The 22,495-nt window shown below is 47.0% G+C and overlaps 1 protein-coding gene across 3 annotated transcripts in view; it reads left to right on the top strand.

The window, feature by feature from the left end:
* The window catches only part of NPHP4 (nephrocystin 4), a 96,651-nt gene that overhangs the window by 62,850 nt on the left and 11,306 nt on the right, over nt 1-22,495 (top strand). For all 3 annotated transcript variants that reach the window (XM_081203983.1, XM_081203982.1, XM_081203984.1), the window contains exons 13-21: nt 4-120; nt 2,039-2,187; nt 2,814-3,005; nt 4,479-4,669; nt 8,034-8,194; nt 9,565-9,745; nt 15,334-15,462; nt 20,515-20,726; nt 21,084-21,310. In XM_081203983.1, the coding sequence (XP_081060109.1) occupies nt 4-120; nt 2,039-2,187; nt 2,814-3,005; nt 4,479-4,669; nt 8,034-8,194; nt 9,565-9,745; nt 15,334-15,462; nt 20,515-20,726; nt 21,084-21,310 (1,559 nt within the window). The remainder of the gene's footprint in view (nt 1-3; nt 121-2,038; nt 2,188-2,813; nt 3,006-4,478; nt 4,670-8,033; nt 8,195-9,564; nt 9,746-15,333; nt 15,463-20,514; nt 20,727-21,083; nt 21,311-22,495) is intronic.

Below are 22,495 nucleotides of genomic sequence, written 5' to 3'. Positions count from 1 at the left end.
CAGCTGTCAATATCCCAGCTCTCTGTGCCTCCAGTGAGTTGCTCCTCCAAAACCCCATCGCAGCCATCTGGAGGGGCTCTGCCGTCCCAGTCCTCGGAGGCTCTGAGGCAGCTGCAGGAGGTAAAGGTTTGGACAATGCTGTTGCCCCAAGAGCTTGCAAAGACTCTCAAGTGCCCCTCGTGGGCCACATCAACCCTTTCTCTACCAAGCAGCATCACCAAATATTCCGGGGCAGTCAATTTGTATTGTATATAGCCAAAGGCCTTTACAATGGGCGACAGAAAATAAAAGGAAAACTTTCATCTAAAATCATAGAACGTAACCTGTAGCAGTTTACAGCATAAAAAGCAATTTACAACATTAAGATTTAAGATTGGAGTGCATTCACATAGCTGGAACAGAGCTTCTTGGCTGCTAGCGCAAATTTGGCTACCTGGTGGGTAATGTACAGATGTTTATCTGCTAGGAGTTCAGCTGTCACTTCCTGTGAGGATCGACCTGGAAGCCAATTAAGAATTGGTGATATAAATTTTCCTTTGGGCGTTGTATACAGGGGGCAAATCAGCAGGTAGTGTGTGATGTCTTCTACCTGATTGCAATCCATATGGGGAATTCCCTGATATCTTCCCTCTAAATATGCTGAGGGCATCTGTTGGAATTTTAGTTCTACAGAGGCCCTGCATATTTGTGGGAAGGTCAGAGTTTCAAGGTAATGGGGCCTTGAGTGATTGGTCTTAATTTGGGGGTACCAAGTAGAGTAATAGGCAGCAATGATGGATGCTTTGTCTTGGTTAGCATTCTGATCAAAAAATCCAATTTCTAAGGTCACATGGGCTAAGGACAAAGTAGTTCTCCATTTGAAGCCTATAAGCCCTAAGCTTAGCATGGCACTTTTGTGCCCAGCCCCCTTTTCTTAGTTGATCTAACCAGCAGAGCTTAATAAGAGTATGATCCTCGAAGGCATTGAGCCTGCACCAGTCTCTCAGATAGGCTAGATCATGGGTAGGCAAACTAAGGCCCCGGGTGCCAGGTCCGGCCCAGTTGTATTCTAAATCCAGCCCACGGAGAATCCGGGAATCAGTGTGTTTTTACATGAGTAGAATGTGCCCTTTTATTTAAAATGCATCTCTGGGTTATTTCTGGGGCCTGCCTGGTGTTTTTACATGAGTAGAATGTGTATTTTTATTTAAAATGCATCTCTGGGTTATTTGTGGGGCATAGGAATTCGTTCATTTCCCCCTAAAAAATATAGCTTGGCCCCCCGCAAGGTCTGAGGGACAGTGAACCAGCCCTATGCTGAAAAAGTTAGCTGACCCCTGGGCTAGATCAATTCTGGCTGCTAGCAAAGGGAGGCCCAGCTCGGCTCTGAGGGGGGCTGGCGGTCTCCCGTATTTTGGGGCATGTTATTGTGCTTGCACACTGAGCGCGGTCCTAATCTGTTGCGCCTCCCCATCACCCTGTGGGAACTGACAGCGCATCCTGAACATCCAATTCGCGCTGGCTCTGCCATTGAGCAAGGTGAGGCAGATTTTGAGGGGCAGGGAGTGGACAGAGCTACAGAGCCTCTCTTGTGCACGCTAAGCTAGCTTGCTGCCCTTTGATGCAGTGGAGGACAGTGTCTTTCGCTGCCAGTGTTGAAATAAGACCCAGTCATTGGTTTATGCTGGCTTCTGTATTTGGAATGAGCGGGGGGGGGGGGGAGCACTGCCTTGCCCTTCATCTCAGAGTTGGCCCTGCATCCAGTACCTTTCAGGCCCTGCTTGTGGGATATCCAGAGGCACCTTGTGTTACTTTGGAAGGTGGTGGACTCTCCTTCATTGGAGGTTAGGTGGCCATCTGTCAGGGCTTCTTTAGCTGTCATTCCTGCTTTGCTGGGGTTGAACTATTTGACCTTTGGGTGCATTCCAACTCTACAGTTATATGATACGATGCTTTGTTCTGTCTGCGCACAGCCCTCTCTGCATCCAACCACAGGCATGTGTCAGCCAGCTTGCCTGTTTTGGATGAACATCCCTTTCCTTTTCCCCTTTGCAAGCAGGATAACCCCCGTGGAGCCATCACCCACTTGGAGTCCAACCTCAGCTACAGCTCGCTGGCCCAGGAATCCCCCACCGCAGATCAGCTCCAGGAGCTGCCCTTCACACCAGTGCACGTGCCCATCATGGCCCTGGGGCCGCACTCAGAAAGGTGAGGCTGTGCAGGAAGGAGGCAGAGCTAGTCACCTGTTGGTTGGCCCTGACACAGCAGACAGGATTGTGGGGTGTGGCTGATTGACATGGAGAGGAGGACGGTGAGCCCTCATTTCTGCTGTTGAGGAAGTGCTGCTGAAGACAGCACAGCCTCATTGACAGGAATAAGACAAAGCAAGGGTTTGTTGGTTTGGGTGGGGAGGAAGCCAGAGAAGATTTCAAGGGGCGATGAGGAAGCCTCCTCCACCTCCCCTTTCATGTAAGCCAGGGATGGGAAGCATTCTGTGGTGCCCCAGGTGTCACTGGACCCACATAACCTTGGCTCCCATCTTGAGGACAGTGGCCTGGTAGAACGTACAGATATTGTTTTGCAAAACAAATGATCCAGCAAGGCTTTTTAAGGAGCCAGATGGGAGTAGAATCCCTCTTCCCTGCTCTCTGCAGAAACACAAGTGCTGGGCACATTCCCAAAGCTTTTGGTAACTGGACACCTAGATATTTGCACCCTTTCTCTTAAGACCGGCTGATTTCCCCAGATATGTGCTAGAGGGGGAAACGCTTAGGCTCAGAGTCTGTTGGCAGCACCCGGCTTCCCCCAGACTCAACTGCCTGCCTCTGCTTCAGTCCTAGCACCGGCCTTACACGGGCCGCTCTCGCCCGCTTGCGTGCATCGGGATTCCCTCAGCTCCTGGACTGCAACAAGGAGCCTGTCCAAATTGTGGACCCTGTGGACCCTGTGAACTTCATCCCACAGCGGGAAGAAGCTGACCTCCTGCAGAACAATGAAATCATCCTGCAGTTTCTTGCATTTACCAGGTAAAGCCTGTTTGTGGGGTTCAAGACAGGTCTGAGTCTAGAGGTGGGAGGGCCTGGGAAAAAACCAGAAAAAATGGGGGTGGAAACCCAGGGTTTTATTCCATTTTTTTCATAGCTGGTTTTTTTCTGGAAAAAAGGGGGGAGTGTGTGGAATATTCAAACTATATCAAACTGTTTTTTACAATTTTTCTGGAAAAAAGGCTTTAGAAAAAACTGGAAAAAGCTGCCCCCCCATTTTTCCAGTCCCCCCCCCCCAAGCCTTCCCATCTCTATGACTGACTCAATGCTTTTGAGGTAGTTTGGGTTTTGTTGTTATCAGGAAAAAACTTGGATTTTGCAATAGTTTTGAGCTGCCTCAAAAATGGCACTGTTTTCCTTCCGAGCCCTGGACACCTAGCATTTTGCACAAAAAGCTGTGCTGGAAGCAACAAACAACTGTGTTATGATGGTTGCTTTGTTTTTAAGGCTCCAGAGAGCTATGTAGTTCCTGAACTAGCTGACAGGGAACCCAGCTGAGGGAGGCAGAGCTGCATCTCTGAGCTCGTCCACAGGGACTAAGTCTTGGAGGAAACACAGGCATTTCAGATTCATTGTTTACAAGTTTTGCATGACTATTTGCCAAATAATTCCCCTTCATTAAACAGGGAGATTTCTTCAGGCAATGTATGAAGATTTGGCCCAGCTCTTACTTGTCCATAAGGGGGAAAAGAGACATCCTTATTTCTCATTTCTCTTTTCCTCAACCAGTCTCTGCTGATCTAATCCATCCACCGTGAGTGTGTGGAAGTGATTGGTTAACACAAAGGAAGAAATAAAATAAGTAGAATAGCCTGTAGGGATAGCAGAAGACCCGTTTGAGAGGTTGCTCTGTTTCTTCAACATGCCTTTTTGCATTGTACTGAAAACCTTCCTCTATCAGCATCAGACTCCTGTAACGGTATCATTCAGAAATTAAAAATTGCTCTCGTGTTTCCAAATGTGTTGACCCAGACTTAAGGTCTATGGACTTGTGGGTTTTTTTATGCAGGGGGAGGAGGAGGCTGGGGGATGAGCACCAAGATCCTCAAGGATTTAATTCCAGGTGTTCTAAGGAATAGCTCCAATAGCCAGTCCAGACAGGTAGATCATGCAAGGTGTGCCAAGGGACACAAGTCTTTGTTAGGTGTGTAGCAGGGAGCAGTTCCAGTGATGCAGGGAGCTGTCAGAATGACCAATCCCCCAGCTGAGGTTGATTGGAGGCAGGCAAGGTCAGAGCAGTGACTCATGCTGAGACAGAGCAGGCAGCCTCTGCTGTAGGAAGGCAGGTCCTGTCTCTCAAAAACCTTTAGCTTTTCAAAGAATTAGCTAGCCATCCTTTGAGAGGTGTCCTTGGCCCGGCCAGTACACACCCTGGGAATTGGTGACTCATGGCATAGGGATTTAAATCATCAGGATTTAATTGTCTTCTGTCCCTTTCGGTTGTTGTTAAACAAGGGCTGCAGAGGACAGGACAGCCTTGGAGACGTGGCCCAAAACCATCTATTTCACCTTCCAGTTCTACCGCTTCCCTCCAGTCACAACTCCCCGATTGCAGCTGGTCAATGCAGATACCTCGAAGGCAGCTCCATTCATTCCATCTTCTCACATCTTGGTGCAAATCAAGGAAGATGGGACCCTAAACCTTGGTAAGGCCTGAGGGGAACACATGGGCAGAAACTTATTTCTACCCTCCAGTCCTTCCCCATAGTTCCCTTAGTCAGCTGCCTTCCCTAGTATCCCTCCTTAGTCTGTCGCTCTTCCTTAGATATGTCTTCCTACCTTTCTTCTCTCTTCCTATGAGCCAAGAATCTCCACAAATGGTATTTGGATGCCTTTAGAATCAGAGCAGCTTAGTTAAACACTGACAAAGACTCTCTCTGATGTCATAGCAATTAGGGCTGCAGTGTGTCAGTAAGGAATATCTCTAAACCTTTCCCACAGTCACTTTAACATCACAGCTATCACTCGGATCTCTCTGTTTCTGAAGGGAGGGAGGGAGAGAGGCTACCATACTAGAGAGTGTGAATTCCAGGCAGACTTGAATCCAGCTGTCTCTCCAGTTTGAAAAATGAGGCCCTCCAAGAAGGATCATTCCCAATTCAGAATGCAGCACTCAGAGCCAGCTCCGAGCTTGTTGCAGCATCCCCCAGGGATGAAGTCTCAAGCTGCGAGTCAGCAAAATTCTCCTTTCCGCCGTGAGCCTGATGGAAGTGGAAGCTGAAGGGACACCTGCGAGAGAGGTTAACTCCAGTTTTTAATAGGTCAATGGCACGTATATCAACTGACTCCCAAGCACAGATAGCAAGAATTAGAATCTGCTATGCTGTTGAGCCATCATTCCTTCAGAACAGAAGTGTAGCTAGTAAAGCCCACCATTTGAGAGGCTTCGCTTCAGATACTGCCTTGGTGTATTGCAAATTCTCCCTTTCCTCCTTTAAAACAGTTTTGGTTTTCAGGTTGGAGAATTAGGTCATTGACATATGTGCAAGCCAAGTTTTACTCCCATCTCCCAGATGCCTGTATTCCCAGTTCATTTAGTGTTTCTGATCTTCTTGCAAACAGGCATGGAGGTTGAGTGGGTGTTTGAACTTAATAGCATAAGAACCTGGGAAGAGCCTTCTAGACCAGGCCAAAGGAGGCCCATCTAGTCCAACATCCTGTTTCTCACAGTGGCCGACCCAGATGCCCCAGGGGAATCCCACAAGCAGGACCTGAGCACAAGAGCCCTCTCCCCTCTTGTGGCTTCCAGCAACTGGTATTCAGAAGCATCACTGCCTTTAGGGAGGTAGAACATAGCCATCATTGTTAGTAGCCATCGATAGCCCTCTCCTCCATGAATTTGTCTAATATATTTTTTTTAAGCCATCCAGATTAGTGGCCATCACTGCCTTCTGATGGAGGGAGTTCCATAGTTTAACTGTCTGCTGAATGAAGAAGTCCTTTCTTTTATCTGTCTTGAATCTTCCAGCATTCATCTTCATTGGATGTCCACAAGTTCTAGTGTTATGAGAGAGGGAGAAAGACTTCTCTCTCACCATTCTCTCCATGCCACGCAAAGTTTCATAACCTTTCTTCACAGGGGAGTCGCTCCACTGCTATGATCATTTTGGATGCTATTTTCTGATCCTTTTTCAACTCTGCAATATTCTTTTTGAGGGGAGGCAACCAGGACTGTGCAGAGCCTTCCAATATTCAGATATGAGAAGCCTCTTCTTCAGTCTGTAGCAGTACAGTTAAGACACAGGTTCAGTATGCATAATCTGCTCTTTGTAGAACTAGGACGGAGTGTCAGGCACTGGTAAGCATCAGGGCTGAGATTTGGCAATCCAGAATGCTGACTTGCCAGTTAGCTAAGCAGATTTTTCTTTATTTATTTCGAGTTCTACGCATCCGAGCAGCCAAGCTTCAGACGCCTTGTTTCGCTCTGCAAAGTGCTTTTTGGTCTTATTAAAGCCTCGTCCCGGGAGAGGCGGTCCTGTTCCGTACCCTGCTGAGTGTCTCTGGTTCATAAAGCCACCCCTCTCCCCTGTGGAACAGTTAATGGAAATTAAAAAGGGGGAAAGACACACATTAAATGCTGCTCTGTGCTGGGATAGGACGCTCCCAGTGTGACTTTAAAAGTTACTTAGCCAGATCTCTCATAATAGCCTTGATCATTCTGTTTATTAAAGTGGAGCCACACAGCAGCAGCAGACCCCTCATTTGCTGATGACTTTTGAAAAGGAAGGCCCTCAAGGGTTGGTCCTCTTGTTGGAGCCGAACTGCTCATCATCTTCCACTCCTCAGTTGCTCCCTGGATCCATTGACAAATGCCAGTGCTGTCCTAGTCAGGAAGGCACAAGGCCTCGCTGTGATCTGATGCCCCTTCCTTTCTCTTCTTTCCCTTTCCAACTCTGTTGCTGAATTATGCTGCCACACCCTTCTCTCCTTCTTTTCAAAATCATTAGCTGTGATTCCTGCATTGTAGGGGTTTGGACTAGATGAGCCTTAGAGATCCTTCCAACTCTACAGTTTCTATGATTTTATTTCATTCTGTAAAGCTTTTTTTTGGAAAAATTAATGTAGCATAACAAGTACAAGCCAACAAGAACGAAACATAATGAAAGTTACAAAACATAACACAGGAGCAGCACAGAGAGCAGATAACGTAGTGGCTTTCCAACTAAATAGAGTGCATTTGCAGGACACCTACTTTGCCTCCCAAAGGTCCCATCCTCATTTAAAGCGCCAGAGAACCACTGTCATTCCATTTAGATTAGGGATAGAAAGTTTCAGATACAGGGACTGAGAGTAGCCCCAGGAGCCTTTATATCTGGCCCTGTCAGGTTGCTGCCAGCGACTCCAGGCTGGTTGCCCAGGAACGTACAAAGACAAGGGAATGTTTCTTACCGTCCTCTTTTTATTCAGTATTTACAGAGAGAGGCTATGGAACTCTTGGATAATGGCGTTGTACCAAGTGAATTTCCACCCTCCATCTCTCCCACTCCCTCATTCATCATTCTCATTGTCTCTCCTACGGGTGCTGCTACGTGCCCGCTGTCTTTGAGCACTTTGCTCTCCTACTTTCAAGGCTCGCCGGGTTCTGGGGGGGGGTCCTGGAATGCATTCTAAAGACACTGTGTCTGTCAGCTGTTGCCCCCCAGAACTTCCTCCTCCTCTCCCATTATTTCCCAGCTTTCCCCCTCAATTGCCTCTGAGCTGTGACCTCCCTCACACCCCTGTTGTAAATCTAAACTGTCTTCCTCTTCCTTCTCCCTGTGTCAAGCTGAGGAGGTGGTCTTCCCCCATTGCTCCTCTGCCCAGTCCCTGGCAGGCCCTCGGGACATTCCCCAGTCTCTACACCCCCACCTGCCCAGCTCCACATCCTCCTTGAATGCTTCTCCTAGATGGAATGTGTCCCTGAGCCCACCACCACCCGAGGGAGTTGGTTCCACTGTGGAATGGCTCATACCCTAAGCGAGTTTTTTGCTTTGGGCCTTACACACCTGTAACCAGCAACTTTCTCTGCAGGCTCCCCAGGTTTCCAGCTGAAATATATGGTGGATCCTGGTTTCCTCAAGCCAGGTGAGCAACGGTGGTTTATCCGTTACCTGGCCGAGCACACTCTGCAAATAGACGCGTGGGATGGCGATTCATTGCTCCTCGTCGGATCTGCTGCTGTGAAGCTGAAGGTGGGGATTTATTAAGTTGGAACTGACTCTTGGGAGGGACAAACCCCACCCCACCCTGAGCCAATTCCGTAAAATTTAAATACCACTTGAGCGAAACAAAAACCAAAACCTCAAAGCAGTTTACAAAAAGAATAAGGTTATCAGTACCCCCCCCCAGCTATTTAAAACTTTCATATAGTAATTTAAATCAGCAATAAGCTAAAGACAGATTGAAACCCAGCCAGATGGGCGGGGTACAAAGAATAAATTATTATTATTATCATCATCATCATTCTGCATAACTGGGTAGCTTTCTTTAAAAAAAATGCTGTTAGCAGGTCTCTGAGCACAAATGTTATATGTTGACAGGGTCTCACTCAAAGTGGACATACTGAAATATAGAGTATTTAGAGATGACTAGACCTTTTAAATTTTCCACTGATTCTACTCCCTATGGATTATATCAGCTGTTGCAAACCTGGTGTGCTTCAGACGTTTGAGACCACAGCTTCCATCAGTCTCAGCATCATATGGCCATGCTGGTTGGGGCTGATGGGAGTTGTAGTCAAAAACACCTGATAGGGGACAGCTGACGTAGACAAGGGTGACCTAGATGGACCAATGACCTAACTCAGTGTAAGGATGTGTTTTATGTTAAGAACAAAAGAGGAGCCAGTCGGATCATGCCATCTTGTCCAGCATTCTTTTCACACAGTGGCTAACCAGATCTTGCAAGGAGGATATGAGAGCATCCCCCGCCCCTGCAGTTTTCCGTATCCGCAAAATGTTCCTTATGGTTATTTGTGGCTAGGAGATATCACACACAAAAGAGCATTGGTGGTTGTTGGCTGCTAATGACAATGCAACCCCATGTTCTCAGGTTGGGACATAGATTGAAAAAGTTGGGATTTGTAGTTCATCCCCACAAAGGAGATATACATCTTAGGCAAAAATAAGGAGTCCAGTGGGAGTTGTAGTCCAGAACAGCTAGAGGGCACCATCTTGGGAAAGTTTGGATTATGCCTACTGCCTGTCTGTCAGCCAGTCTGATAACTGATTTCAGAGGACAACTCAAAAAAGGATTGGCTTTTTATTTATTCATTTCTTGCATTTATATCACATTTTTTCTTCAAAGAGCCCAAGGTGGCATATATGCACCCCCCCAATTTTCATTTAATCCCCAAACAATCACATGAGGTAGTGACTGTCCCAAGGTCTCCCAGTGAGCTTCATGGCCGAGTGGGGGATTTGAACCCTGGTTCCCCCGGTCCTGTTCTGACACTTTAACCACTACACCACACTGGCTTCCTGCTGTGTGAGTCCACACTCTCCAACACATGCACACATCTGAATGATCTGCCAATCAGACACAGACTTTCCTTGTTCTGCAGCATTTGCTCCGCCAGGGCCGGACAGCTGTCCAAGTCCACCGTGAGCTGGAGGTTGTCACCATGGAATACAAGCAGGATACAACCGTGATGAGTGGGGAAATTCTCAAGCACGGGGGTGTAAAGCCTATTGGAGTCCATGCTGTTGTGCGAGGGCGTCTCCACCTGAGCCTGGCTAACATCGGTAAGAGTCCTGTTTGTTCAGGCATGTCCACTGGCTTTCCGGGGCAACCTATGGCTCGTCAGCCTCAGATTAAAACACAACTCAGCTGTACCCAGGATTTCCTTCCCAAGGAGATCCGCCCAGGTCAATTTTGTTTAATCCTGGAGGACAGGGCTCAAAATATCAAAAAGCCTATAAATGCAGAAACAGGGCCACATGGGATCCCAAAGTGACATGGACCAGAAATAATTTGTTCCATCTCTAGCCCCAGCCAGGGTTCAGATAAGCATAGTTCAGCAGTAAAATCCCAGAGCGGATCATCAAACCTCAAAACCTCTCCAGCACCCCCTCTGGCAGAGTAGCTGGTTTTTGTTTTTATGTAATAGAGTGCTGACAAAATCCACCCCCACCAAGCACAGCCTGCCAGGGGTGTTTCTAGGAAAGGACCTCTGCTGTGATTCTGACTCCGCTGTGCCTGCCCCACCTGGCCCCGTAGCCTAGCACCCCATCCGACTGAGACACAGGCATCCGCTCCACAGCTGACGGAAAACAACTGTTTGGGCTGTTTAGGGAGGATTTCCAGCTCCTCGGAGGGGGAAGGGGAGGAAAGCAGAAGATTTGCACCTTGCGTTGCGAAAGCTTATTATCCCCCCTGTGCCCCGACAACGGTAATAACATCGGGTTGTTGCGGCATGGTGGAAATACACAGGTCATTAATTCTGCTTAGTCTTGTTTACAAGCGAGCAATCCAAGGCGGCTTTGAAAGGAGACAATATGGAAAAGGCGACACTCAATTAGATGCCAACAAAACAACAACGCAGGGGAAACGGAGGCGGGGGCGTTGGAAGCTGCACAGAACCGTACCTGGAAGGACGAGGAATCCGGGCTTATAAGGGCCTTAGCGCTACAGGCCTCGTAGCAGGTGCTTTAATTCATCTGTCTGCAAAAAAATAAAGGCGGTCTGACTCCATGTGTTTCCACTCCCCGCAAAAAAAATCTTATCTTCAGAAGAAAGATTAGCTTCCATTCTACCGTATCATAAATTGACATTTCATACTTTGCCTGCAAGTGGGTGATAAGCTCTTTAGCAGGGAGTGGGGGAGGGACAGGGGCTGCGATGATCAATCCAGAGATGAATCAAAGGCCGGGGAAGGAAATGATCTAATGGCGGAGAGAGATTCAAAAGGGACTTGGCAAGTCCTGGCAAAGGCTTAGAGCCCCATTCCTCCTCTTTGACTCCACAGCTACATGTTCCTTGATCCTGCATTTCAGTCGTCTTGTTGGCCAGTTGTTGTTGGCATCTAGTCTAGGCAAGGAAGTACTGGCAATTTCTGGAAGGAGCATCAATCGCCACCCTGGTAGAGACGAAAGTATGGTGTTGGCTTTGGCAGGGAAATTGACTGACAAATCAAAGCTCGTGAGAGGTTTGAAAGGGAAGGACACATTTACAAGGGACTGTTACACCTTTAGCAGCTAAAGGGGACACGGAGGAACCCCCTTCACTCTACAACATTCTCTGGCTAGTTTAATGTTTATAATTTGTGTATTTGTTTGAGTGACTGGAATTGTGTTGGTCCAGGAGGCTGCCGGCCTCTCAGTAATCAAACATCTCATCTGGGGAAGAGGGGTGGAGGTGGGGAAGCAGGTTTGTTGGTTCTGTTGTTCTTTGAAGATCTGCCACATGAGATGACGATAAAAAAATGTTCTCTGATCCCGTGCTGTCTGAGAACGACTGAGTTTGGATGGCTGAGTAATAGGGACACTTCTTGCCTTGCTGATTATGCAGGGACCAGAATACTTGTGGCCAGGGAAAGATCGATTCCTTTGCAAGGGCCAGGTTAAATCCTGCTCTTTCCCTCAGATAATTGAAAGGCATGATGATTTGACATTGCTCGTAGTCCCAGCCCTCCTGACCATCCCCCTCATCATCCCAAATTAGTTCGTGCTTGGTGCCATTTTTTTTGCCCTGCTCAGGACTTTCTAAATTGCTACTCTGCGGTTCACAGATCACCTGTACTTTGATCTCTGAGCTAAACTAGATGTTACTTTAATTGGTGCCAATGGGAGCTTTTTATGAAGGCTTGGAGCCAGCGTTGCCATTAAGCAAAGTGAGGCAGCTTCCTCGGGCGGCAGGTGGTGGTGGGTGGTGGCAGCACCCCCACAACAATCCCTCCTGAGCAGAGGGCAGAGCTGTGCCCTTCACCTGTGCAGATCATGTGCTCTGACCACCGAGCAATGGTCCCCCTACTAAAATTAAGTAAATACTTCACCATGGCAACTATGGAGACTGTAGAAATTGTGACTTCAAAGAAGGACCTTCCTGCATCTGGAAGGAACAGATCAAGAAGGAACTGCTTGAAGGAGCCAGGAAGCGTAAGCTTCCTTCAGAGGATCCAAGGGATGAAGGCGCTCACTTGCTCCTGTTTCAGAGGATCCTGGCTTCCGTTGCGCACTGCAAATCAAAGACCCTCTTATGCAGAAAGAGCCTTAAGGTGCCTCCTTTGATAACTCTCTTTTTCTGAACGGGCTGTGGGTTTAGATGGGAGAGAGGGGCTTTTTTATTTTTTAAAAAAGAGAGTTTTGGCTGGCAGGTTGAGTCAGAGATCAAAGGAGCTGTCGGACTCGCAAAGAGACTGGATAAGCTTGCCATTATGCATCAAGGTGTTTATTTCCGAAAGTCAAAGGAGATCCCACTGAGTTCCCCTTCGGTGTCAGAAAGGTACAAAATAAGATAAGGCAATTGCCATGAGGGGGAAGGAATTGATTCTTTGAGGGGGTGCTTTTGGGGCTTAGAATTGCTCTGGTGCCTCTGCAGATGGTTCCTGTTAGGCTCCTTTCTGGAAAGAAACCCAAGCTTGCTCAGTCACCTTCATTATTAACATTGCTCCGGGGAAGGTAGACTTTGTTTTCTGTAGCGTACTTGTTCTGGTGCTTCTTGTAAAAAAAAAACAAAAAAAAACTCCCATTAATAAAACCCCAAAAAGCAAACCTAGCTTGAGGCTTTGAAAGATCTGAGAAAAAGAGGAGGAGGAGGGGAGGAGGGTAGAGAGAAAGCTCTCCAACAAGCCAAAGGCACATTCTGAATACTATATCTTAAGACTGGAATTAGCCACTTCGAAATGCACATGTGTCTCCAGATCTGCTTTGGAAACATGGAAACATAAGGCTATAAGAAGAGCCTGCTAGAACAGGCCAACATCTTGTTCTCACAGTGACCAAACATTGCCTGTGGGAAACCTGCAAACAGGACCCGTGCACAAGCGCCCTCTCCCCTCCTGTGGTTTCCAGCAACTGGTAGTCAGAAGCATTATTGCCTCCAACTGTGGAGGCAGAGTGTAGCCATCATGGCTAGTAGCCACTGATAGTCTTGTCCTCCATTGAATTTGTCCAATCCTCTTTTAAAGCCATCTGGGTTGGTGGCCATCGCTGCCTCCTGCAGGAGTGACTTCCATAGTTGTAACTGTGTGCTCTGTTATTTGCCCTAGATATTACAGGCTTCAGCTTCAATGGGTGTCCATGTCTCATGAAGGAGAGAGAAAACCTATGTCTATTTACTTACGACATGCATAATTTTATAAACTTCTATCATGCACCTTACCTTTTCTCCAAACTAAAAAGTCCCAAACACCTTTCCTCATTTTCATTTTCTTGGTTGCCCTTTTTTGAACCTTTTCCAACTCTACAATATCCTTTTGAGGTGAGGTGAGCAGAACAGTACACAGTATTCCAAATGTGGTTGCACCATAGATTTCTATAACGGCTTTATGATAGCCGTAGCTTTGTTTTCAATTCTTTTTCTAATGAGTCTCTGCCTGGAATTTGCCCTTTTCACAGTCGCTGTATGCTGGGTCAAGATCTTTGAGCTCTCTAGTGTGACCCCAAGGTCTCATTCCTAGCCTTTCATCACCAGTTCAGACCCCATGAGCATATAGGTGAAATTATTATTATTATTATTTTAGCCCTGACTGCATTACTTTGCACTCGTTTACATGGAATTGCATTTGCCATCTTACCCCCCATTTATTCAGTTTAGAGAGGTCCTTTTGGAGCTCTCCCCAATCCCTTTTTGTTTTAGTGACCCTGAACAATTTAGTATCATCAGCAGACCTTGCCACCTCATTGCTCGTGCCTAACTCTAGATCGTTTACGAATAAGTTAAAAAGCACAGGTCCTAATAGCGATCTTTGGGCGACTCCACTTTCAACATCTCTGCATCTAGAGAATCAACCATTTATTCCTGCTTTCTGCTGCTTAGCCAATTTGTGACCTCTTCTCTTATTTTTTGAGGGCTAAGCTTACTCGGGAGACTTTGTCGAAACCCTTTCGAAAGTCCAAGTACACTATATCAACCGGATCACCTCTATCCATATGCTCAGAGAAGGTTCATGAGACAGGATTTGCCCTTGCAGAAGCCATGCTGACTCTGCTTCAGTAATGCTTGTTCTTCTTCCTACAACTTAACCAGTTTGTAATCTAGAGGAGCTCTCCTGCTCCATCCATTACAGGCCACCCAGGCAAGATTACATTCCAGGGGAACAATAACATTATGTTTGCTGACTGGGAACAGTTGTGGACCACAGGTATGACATTTACGGCCATGTAATGCCCTAAGAGAGAATATTATGAAAATGATATACAGGTGGTACATGACACCAGTCAAGCTTGCAAAAATCTATCACTTGCCCGATAATAAATGTTGGAAATGTAAAGAAACTGAAGGTACATTCTTTCACCTTTGGTGGACGTGCCCAAGGATTAAGGCTTTCTGGGAGATGATATATATTGAAATGAAAAAGGTATTTAAATATACCTTCTTGAAGAAACCAGAGGCCTTTCTCCGGGGCATAGTCGGCCAATCGGTGTTAAAGAAGGACAGAACTTTCTTTATGTATGCCACAACAGCAGCAAGAATACTTATTGCAAAGTATTGGAAGACACAAGAACTACCCACTCTGGAAGAATGACAGATGAAAATGATGGATTACACGGAATTGGCGGAAATGACTGGCAGAATCCGAGACCAGGGAGAAGAGTCGGTGGAAGAAGATTGGAAGAAATTTAAAGACTATTTACAGAAATATTGCAAAATTAATGAATGTTAGAATGATGTTGGATTGAAGTTAAGTGGTTTCTAGCTGTAATGGTATAAAAGAATATGAAAAAATTAGATTTTTAACAGGTAAAAATTTAATGTTATAATATATTAAGATTAAAGATCAGGATAAAATAAGGGGGGGGGGGAAAGGAATTGCTGAATTAATAAATTGAACTGGAATACAAAAAAGGGAGGTATGAGGAGGTCCGGGAAACAAGCAAATGAAAGATAAGTGACAAAAAGATGGAATTGTTTTTAACTGTTTTTTACTTTGTCTTTTTTTTCATTATGTAATATTGTGAAAATTTTCATAAATATTTATTTTAAAAAAATACATTCCAGGGGAACATTCAAGCTATACAAAAGCACTTGAGGAGCGTGCAGAGCAGGGACTGCGGGGGGTGTGGCTTGAGGAGGGAGGAGATCTGTGGAACCCCCTGGGGTTTGATGGAGAGGTCTGTGTTCATCCCCTGAGCCTGTGCTCCCTGAGTCTCTGCCTCCTCTTCTTTTGTAGGCCATCTGTGTGAACAAAGGCAGAGGAAGTCCATCTCTCTGCCACCTTCTCGCTCTCGCATCATCTCTTCCCATGACGGGAACAGTGGCTTCCATGGGGGCAGCTTGCTGTCTGCAAATGCTTACAGTGGTAAGTCGGCTTCTGATTTCTCAGTTTTCCTTATTGGGTTATGCTGAGGAGGCAGGTGGGAGCAGAAATGGGGAAGAGGAGAGACCACCGCTTTCTCCTCCCCCAAACAGTGAGTGATGCACCAAGCAGGTGGATGCAGGGAGGGGTGGGGTGGACCGCCTGCTAAGGGCTTTGTGGATGCGTCTTCTTCCTCCCCTTCTTTCACTCAATGTTTTTGAGTTTATTTTTTTATTTTTCTAATAATTTTTATTGATTTCAAGAAAACAATCGAACAGCTTCGAGTAAACATACATAGCAGAATCCAGTCACAGACACAGGTTATAGAATACACAATCAGACTAGATAACAGCAAATGATTAAATTACCTTAGAAGAGTCATTACCAGTTTTGTGTGATTATTGATTATAGGATGGAGCGAACTTGCTTTCTATTGCTCCGAGGGGGAGGACCCGAACCAATGGATTTAAATAGCAAGAAAGGAGATTCCAACTAAACCTTAAGAAGAGCTTTCTGACAATACAAGATTCCTGTATTGCAGGTGGTTGGATTAGATCACCCTTGTGGGACCTCCCAGCTCTATGATTATAAAAAGAGCTGTTCAACTGTCGAATGGACTCCCTAGGAAGGTGGTGGACTCTCCTTGGAAGCTTTCAAGCGGAGTTTAGCTGGCCACTTGTCAGGGTTCCTTTATCTTTAAAGAGATTTGAATCTCTGGTGTCCAAGGGTTCTCAGAAGGGATTTGTTTCAACACTTTAGGCTCTGCTTCTAGACTTGCAATTTTTCTCCCTTGCATTGCAGGGAGTCAGACTATATGACTCTTGGGGGTTGCTTCCAGCTGCTTGTAACCTCTCTAAAGTGAGGTGTGGGTGGAGGGCCTGAGAACTTTGGGTCCATACTAATAAAGGAAAAAAAAAATTAAGGCCACACTCCCTCACACTTTCTTCGCTTCACCCCTCACCTGTGCTGTGTGAGACGTTCAGACAGGGCTATCTCCCAGATGATATTGAGCCATGCCACTTCAGGTAGCATTTTTCATGACTTCCGTTGTTGAGCAATGACCACCCAAGCCACCACCAGTGAAAGCAAGAAAAGAGCTTTGTGCTTAGCTTTCGGATTCAGGTCACTTTCCAGAAGTAACAATGCTAAGAGAGTGTCAGGCAATGGGGTGGACCAGTTACTGATGAAATTGTGTCCGATATCCAAGACCAGACCATTGAGTTTATTTTGAAAAGGTGAGGGTAGGTGGCCACTCGTTCCCTTAAGGGTATGTGGATCTTTTAGCTTGCTGGTACCTCATGCATGAATGTGTGTCCTCTTTGCAATGGGCTACAGGGATTGGCTCAGAAAATGCAAGATGTTAAATCTCAAGCACACAGGGAAGAAGCCTCAGGTGAGGCTGTGCAAACTTGGCAGTTAAAGCAGCTCTTCAGTTAAGCCATGTTTTCTTTCTAGCAAGGGATTGTGTTCAAGGTGTTCAGTGAAAAGCCAGCTTGACTTGATTTATTGTATTTACCCTGCTTTTCCTGTCTGTGGGGCCTCAAAGCAGCTGCCAGGATTGAAAACAGTCATGCAGAAGTACCAAATCATCATTAGAAAACTCCAAAGAGTTGGATGAAAACCAACTAGCTGCTCTGCACCTGAGCCGCTTTTGAGAATGGCCAAGCTCACCCTCGTAGTGAGGCCTTGGTTTTTTGTTTTTAATTCCAGACACTGGCTCTCTTTTAAAGGTGGATGCTGGAGGGTTGAGTGATCTGATCAGAACTTGGTTGGAGGCTTGGCAAGGGCAGCAGACCAAGCCAAGCAGCACCATTGTTTCAGCTTCTCGTGGGCACAGCCATTGAATATTGGGGGGGGGGGAAGTTTGGGGGGGAAGGGAAAATCAGAGGTGTATTATTCTAGCCAACTGCTGCCACACAGGTAGAGACTACCTGCAAGGTTTCTGGGGAACAGATTATTTTACTTGTTTCACTTTACTTTGGACTGTTGTTCCTGCTTGCATCACTCACCAGTCCCACCTATCCACCACCCTATTTCCAACCCCCTCTTTATATCTAACCAAAAGCCCTTTTCTCCATCAGATTGCCCACTCCCCCAGCTCCTCACAGTTTGCCCAACCTCCCTCCTCCATAGCTCACCCCCAAACCCCTTGCAAAAACCATCCCTCATTGCCCAACAGCTCTCCCAACGCCCCAAACTTTTGTACCCCAGTTGCAACCCAGCCCTTTGCTCTGCTTCAAGTGCACACACATCCGTCAGTGTGATGACATATGAGTGCAACTGTAGTAAAGAGAGAAAACATTTATACGTCTCCTTCCATCCATACACACACACACACACACACACACACACACACACACACACACACACACATATTCATATTCCAAGATGGCCTACATATTTTATTTAAGTATGCAACAACTGTAGCAGAATAAAATAGTGCCCCTGCCACCAAGACCAACAAAGAACAATTCAAAGAACAAATGATATAGACAATTATTTTTGTTATTTATTTATTACGTTTATATCATACCTTTTCCTCCAAGGAGCTCAAGGTGGTGTGCACAGTTTTCCTCCTATTATCCTCACAACAACACTGTGAAGTAGATTAGACTAAGAGGCAGCGACTGGCCCAAGATCATCCAGTGAGATCCATGGCTGAGTGGGGGAATTTGAACCTACGTCCTAGTCCAACACTCTAGCCGCTACATCACACGGGCTCTCTATATCTAATAGCAGAGAAGATCCCCACAGCTGAATATGCCTCAAATCTGCTTGAAACAGCTTTCCAAACATGTCAGGGTGGAGTAGATATGGTTGTCAACCGGCAGGGAGTTTCTGAGTTACCCATAGGGAGAACTCAGAACTGCTAGCGACAGTGCCCCGAAAAATCCACAAGAAAGATATTCTGGGTGGGAAGGATAGTGAACTGGGAGCCTGCCCTAGAAGGGGCTAGTTTCCAAAAAGAGCTCTTGTAACACCTGCATCTATCCGGATGCAACCTCCAGAAGCAAGGGAAATCCTGCTGCACATCTTTAGGGCGTCTGGAGTCAGCCAGCCTTGGGCAAGCGCCACTTACAGAGGTTGTGTGGCATTCACCCACCTTAAGCATCCCCTTCCCTCAGAGCAGGGATGTATCTCCAGGCTTTGTGATTCATTTGTTGTTGTTGCCAAGGTTGCCTGAGCTGATCTGCCACAACTGGGAGAACAGAAGGTGGACTGAGCATCCAATTAAGGGCATCTAACCTGCAAATAGGACTTACTATTTATAAGGAGAGAGAGAGAGCGAGAGAGTCATTCAGTCAGACTAATAGGCAACCTTGTACAGCAGTCCACGTCAGATGGAGAATTTCATTTGGGAACCTGAATGGTGGAGTTGCCAGGAGACCTTTCCTTGCCAGGACCTTTCCTTTTGAACCACCAACCACCCCAGGCTGTCATAAATGCTTTACACGGAGTAAGACCACCAGCCCTTCATGACCAGCTCTGCCTATGTATTAAAAGTATTCAAGCCCTTAGGCAGAGAGAGAGGAGGAGAGGGACACACACACACACAGAGAGAGAGAGAGAGAGAGAGAGAGAGAAACATTCTCTGGCCTGACAGCCCTTCAACCAGAGATTGAAACTAGGGTCTTCTGACGTGGATCATGCAGCCCTTTAAGGCATAGCAGTTATTTACTTACTTTTATTTTACTGCATTTATACCCCCACCTTTTTCAAGCTCCTTGCTCGAGGTGCCATACTTGGCTCTCCGCCTCCTCACAACAACAACCTTGCAAGGTAGGTTACGGCAAGAGACAGTGACTGGACCGAGGCCACCCAGCGAGCTTCAACATGGCCGAGCAGGGATTCGAACCCTGGTCTCCTGGGTCTTAGTCTGACATTTTAACCGCTACGCCACACTGTCTCTCATTGATTAGCTGTGGTGGAGGATGAAAGTGCAGCAGGAAGTGGCCAGTTCAGTGTAGACAATAACTTGGTAGACAAATTGGGTGACCCAATAGAAGGCAGCTTGCTATGCTTTTGAAACTCCAGTTGCATCCACCGTCAGGGCTGGCCCCGAGACATTTTGCCTGAGAACTGGATGCAGCCCTTAGGATTCTCCCCACCCCACTTCTGTGCCTTTCTTAAGGACATTTACTTGTCAACTGGGACTGTGTCTCTTGCTTGCCTTGGAGAGATGTGTGTCTAGAGACCTCTGACTCTTGAGTGGCTGAAATGTAGCCAGCAGTACAAGGGCACAAAGAGTCCCATTTATTCTTCCTCTTACTTTTGCCTCTAGCCTAGCCCACCGCTGGCATGTGGCCCCCAGAAGATTCCCCACGGCCCTTGGACTGAGGAAAGTTCCTCACCCCTGGTGCAGACTGAGCTAGATTGCAAAGGTGGTTGCCCTACAGTTCTGTGATTCTATGGCTAATGGTTACAGCATAAGACAGCTTCTTACGTTTCTGTGCTTTAAAAGCTCTTTGTTCTCCTTCTGCTTTACCTCTGATGGTCTTTTTCTCTCTGTAAAAAAAAAAAAAGCATATTACTTTATTTGCAAAGCTATTTCCCACCACAAAGGAAAGAAAAGGCCACATCAAACAAGGAACGGAAGAATATGAAAGTGTAGCCAACTGGTGTGTTGAAAATTGGTCCCCCAAATGAAATCAACCCGGGGAGATAAAGCCGCAAATTAATAACTTAATACTCAACCATTCAGCAGAGTAACGTGTAGCTAATTCATTAACGTTGTCTTCAAAACCAAACTTGAAGCCTTTCATTTTGAGATCTAATGGAATTTGAAAAGAGGGCAGAGGTAGCCACGGTCTTAATTGCATTTTTATCTTTATTGCCCAGTAAAAAAAAAGAGGGGAGGGGCAGGGAGAAAAGGAAGAAGGAGTAATTTTTTTTCTCCTGCCACAGGTTTAAAAATGCCACAGGTTTAAAAAGCAGCATTCAGGCAGGTATCAATCGCACAAGTAATTCCTGTACATCAAGACAGAGAAACGATGTGATTGGCTTTTGCTTCATCCCATCTGCCCATTTCCATCATGACCTCTGTCTGTCTTCCAGCTGGGAACGTGTGCCAGGCACAAAAACTGGCCGATGTGGACAGCGAGCTGGCGGCCATGCTCTTCTCGCGCCTACGCGAAGTCAGCGCCACGTTCCAGCACAGCAGCCGCGAGGCCAGCGTCACCCGGAGGCGGAAGCTGGAGAGGATGCTGTCGGTCCGGAGGCGGGAGTCCCAAGAGGGCGATGCTGCGAAGAAAGCCAGCCTCATCACGGTGAGAAACTGGTTTCCCCATGGCCGCCTTCTGAGCTGGACCCTTGGCCCATTTAGCCAAGTACAACTCACTCCCAAGTAATGGCATCTCTACAGGGTCTTAGAGCTGAGCCGTCAGGTGGGAGACAGTCAGTGGTCTTCTAACTGCTGTCCGAACACATTGCCCCAGAGAGAGCTGCAGGTGGCATTGCCCTGTGCATTGTGTGGAATAAACATGTTCCATACAGTTTCAGAATTGTCTTTGGTTTTTGTGTTCCCTAGCACTCTTAAGATGCTGTGTTAGTTTCTCTGGAAGAGCTACATCCCATAGTTCACCCTGCCCACTCAGCCAGTTCTTGAGCCTTTCCTTCCCTCACAGGGACGGCACGAGGATCGCATTCAGCACTCCCGGGACCTCCAGATCATCGAGGCCTACCGGGAGCGCATCAAAGCCGAGAGCATCGCCAGCATGCTGAGCCAGGCCATTACCACCCGTCACACCCTCTACGCCACGTTTGGCACGGCTGAGTTCTTCGAGTTTGCCCTGAAGAACCCGTATAATGTCCAGCACACGGTCACCATAGAGACGGACAACCCAGAGCTCAGGTAGGAGAAGCCCCAGGGGAGCAAAAGCAGGTGATGCCCTTCTTTGTGCTTTCTGAGCCCCAGCCGGATCACTGTGAGAGAAAAAGCGGCTGCATTCTGAAGGCCAGAAGGATCATGCAAAAACTGTCGGGAGACACACAATCAATCATAAAAATGCTCTGCATTAATATCTGTTTGTGTATCTATGGTGCGTTTCAAGTGTTCAGATCATTCCTCATGCATTAGCTCAGTAATCCTTACAACTTATTGCTGGGAATCGCAGGTTGGGAGAGCACTCTTGCCCTTGGATCCTCCTTGCGGACTTCCCATTGGGGCATCCGGTTGGCCCCTGGTAGAGCACGATGCTGGACCAGATATGCTTTTGGCCTAATACATCAGGGGTTCTCCTTATGTTCTTATATTGATTATATTCATTTTGGGCCATTGGAACAGGGTCCCTTAAAAAACGCCAGGTGTGCAGTCAGGTCAACATTGACCTTTTTTCCTCTTCCCTCTCTGTCCCTTTTCCCTTGTGTGCCGTTCTTGTTTTGTTTTGTTTTTTTAGGTTGCTAGCCTGTGTTGATAGGGACTGTCTTCTTTTAATTGATCATATGTAGGCCACTTCAGAAGCCTTTTTGTCTAAGGAGCAGGGTGCAAAAGCTCTAAATAAATATTAATTAGTGGGGGGTAGAGGCTGGGGGGATGCACACACAGGCTGTTGCATCCCCTGTAGGATTTCTGCCAGTGGGAGCTGCAGTTCCCAATCTCAGGGAGGGAAGACAATTTTGGACACCCCCCGCCCTCTCCCCCCCCCCTGCAACCAGTGGGCAGCATTCATTTGACTACAGGTTATAATAAAAGGGCTCTATGCACATGAATATGGGACACAGGTCTTGCCGATTAGAAGGTTGGCAGTTCGAATCCCTATGATGGGGTGAGCTCCCGTTGCTCGGTCCCTGCTCCTGCCAACCTTGAAGTTTGAAAGCACGTCAAAGTGCAAGTAGATAAATAGGTACCACTCTGGCGGGAAGGTAAACGGCATTTCCATGCGCTGCTCTGGTTTTGCCAGAAGCAGCTTAGGCATGCTGGCCACATAACCCGGAAAAACTGCGGACAAACGCCGGCTCCCTCGGCCAGTAAAGCGAGATGAGTGCCGCAACCTCAGAATTGTCCGCGACTGGACCTAACGGTCAGGGCTACCTATAC

The sequence above is a fragment of the Podarcis bocagei genome, assembly GCF_964188305.1.
Source record: "Podarcis bocagei genome assembly, chromosome: 7".
NCBI lineage: Eukaryota > Metazoa > Chordata > Lepidosauria > Squamata > Lacertidae > Podarcis > Podarcis bocagei.
The sequence above is the reverse complement of the archived record's forward strand: the minus strand, read 5'-3'. Positions and strand labels throughout refer to the sequence as shown.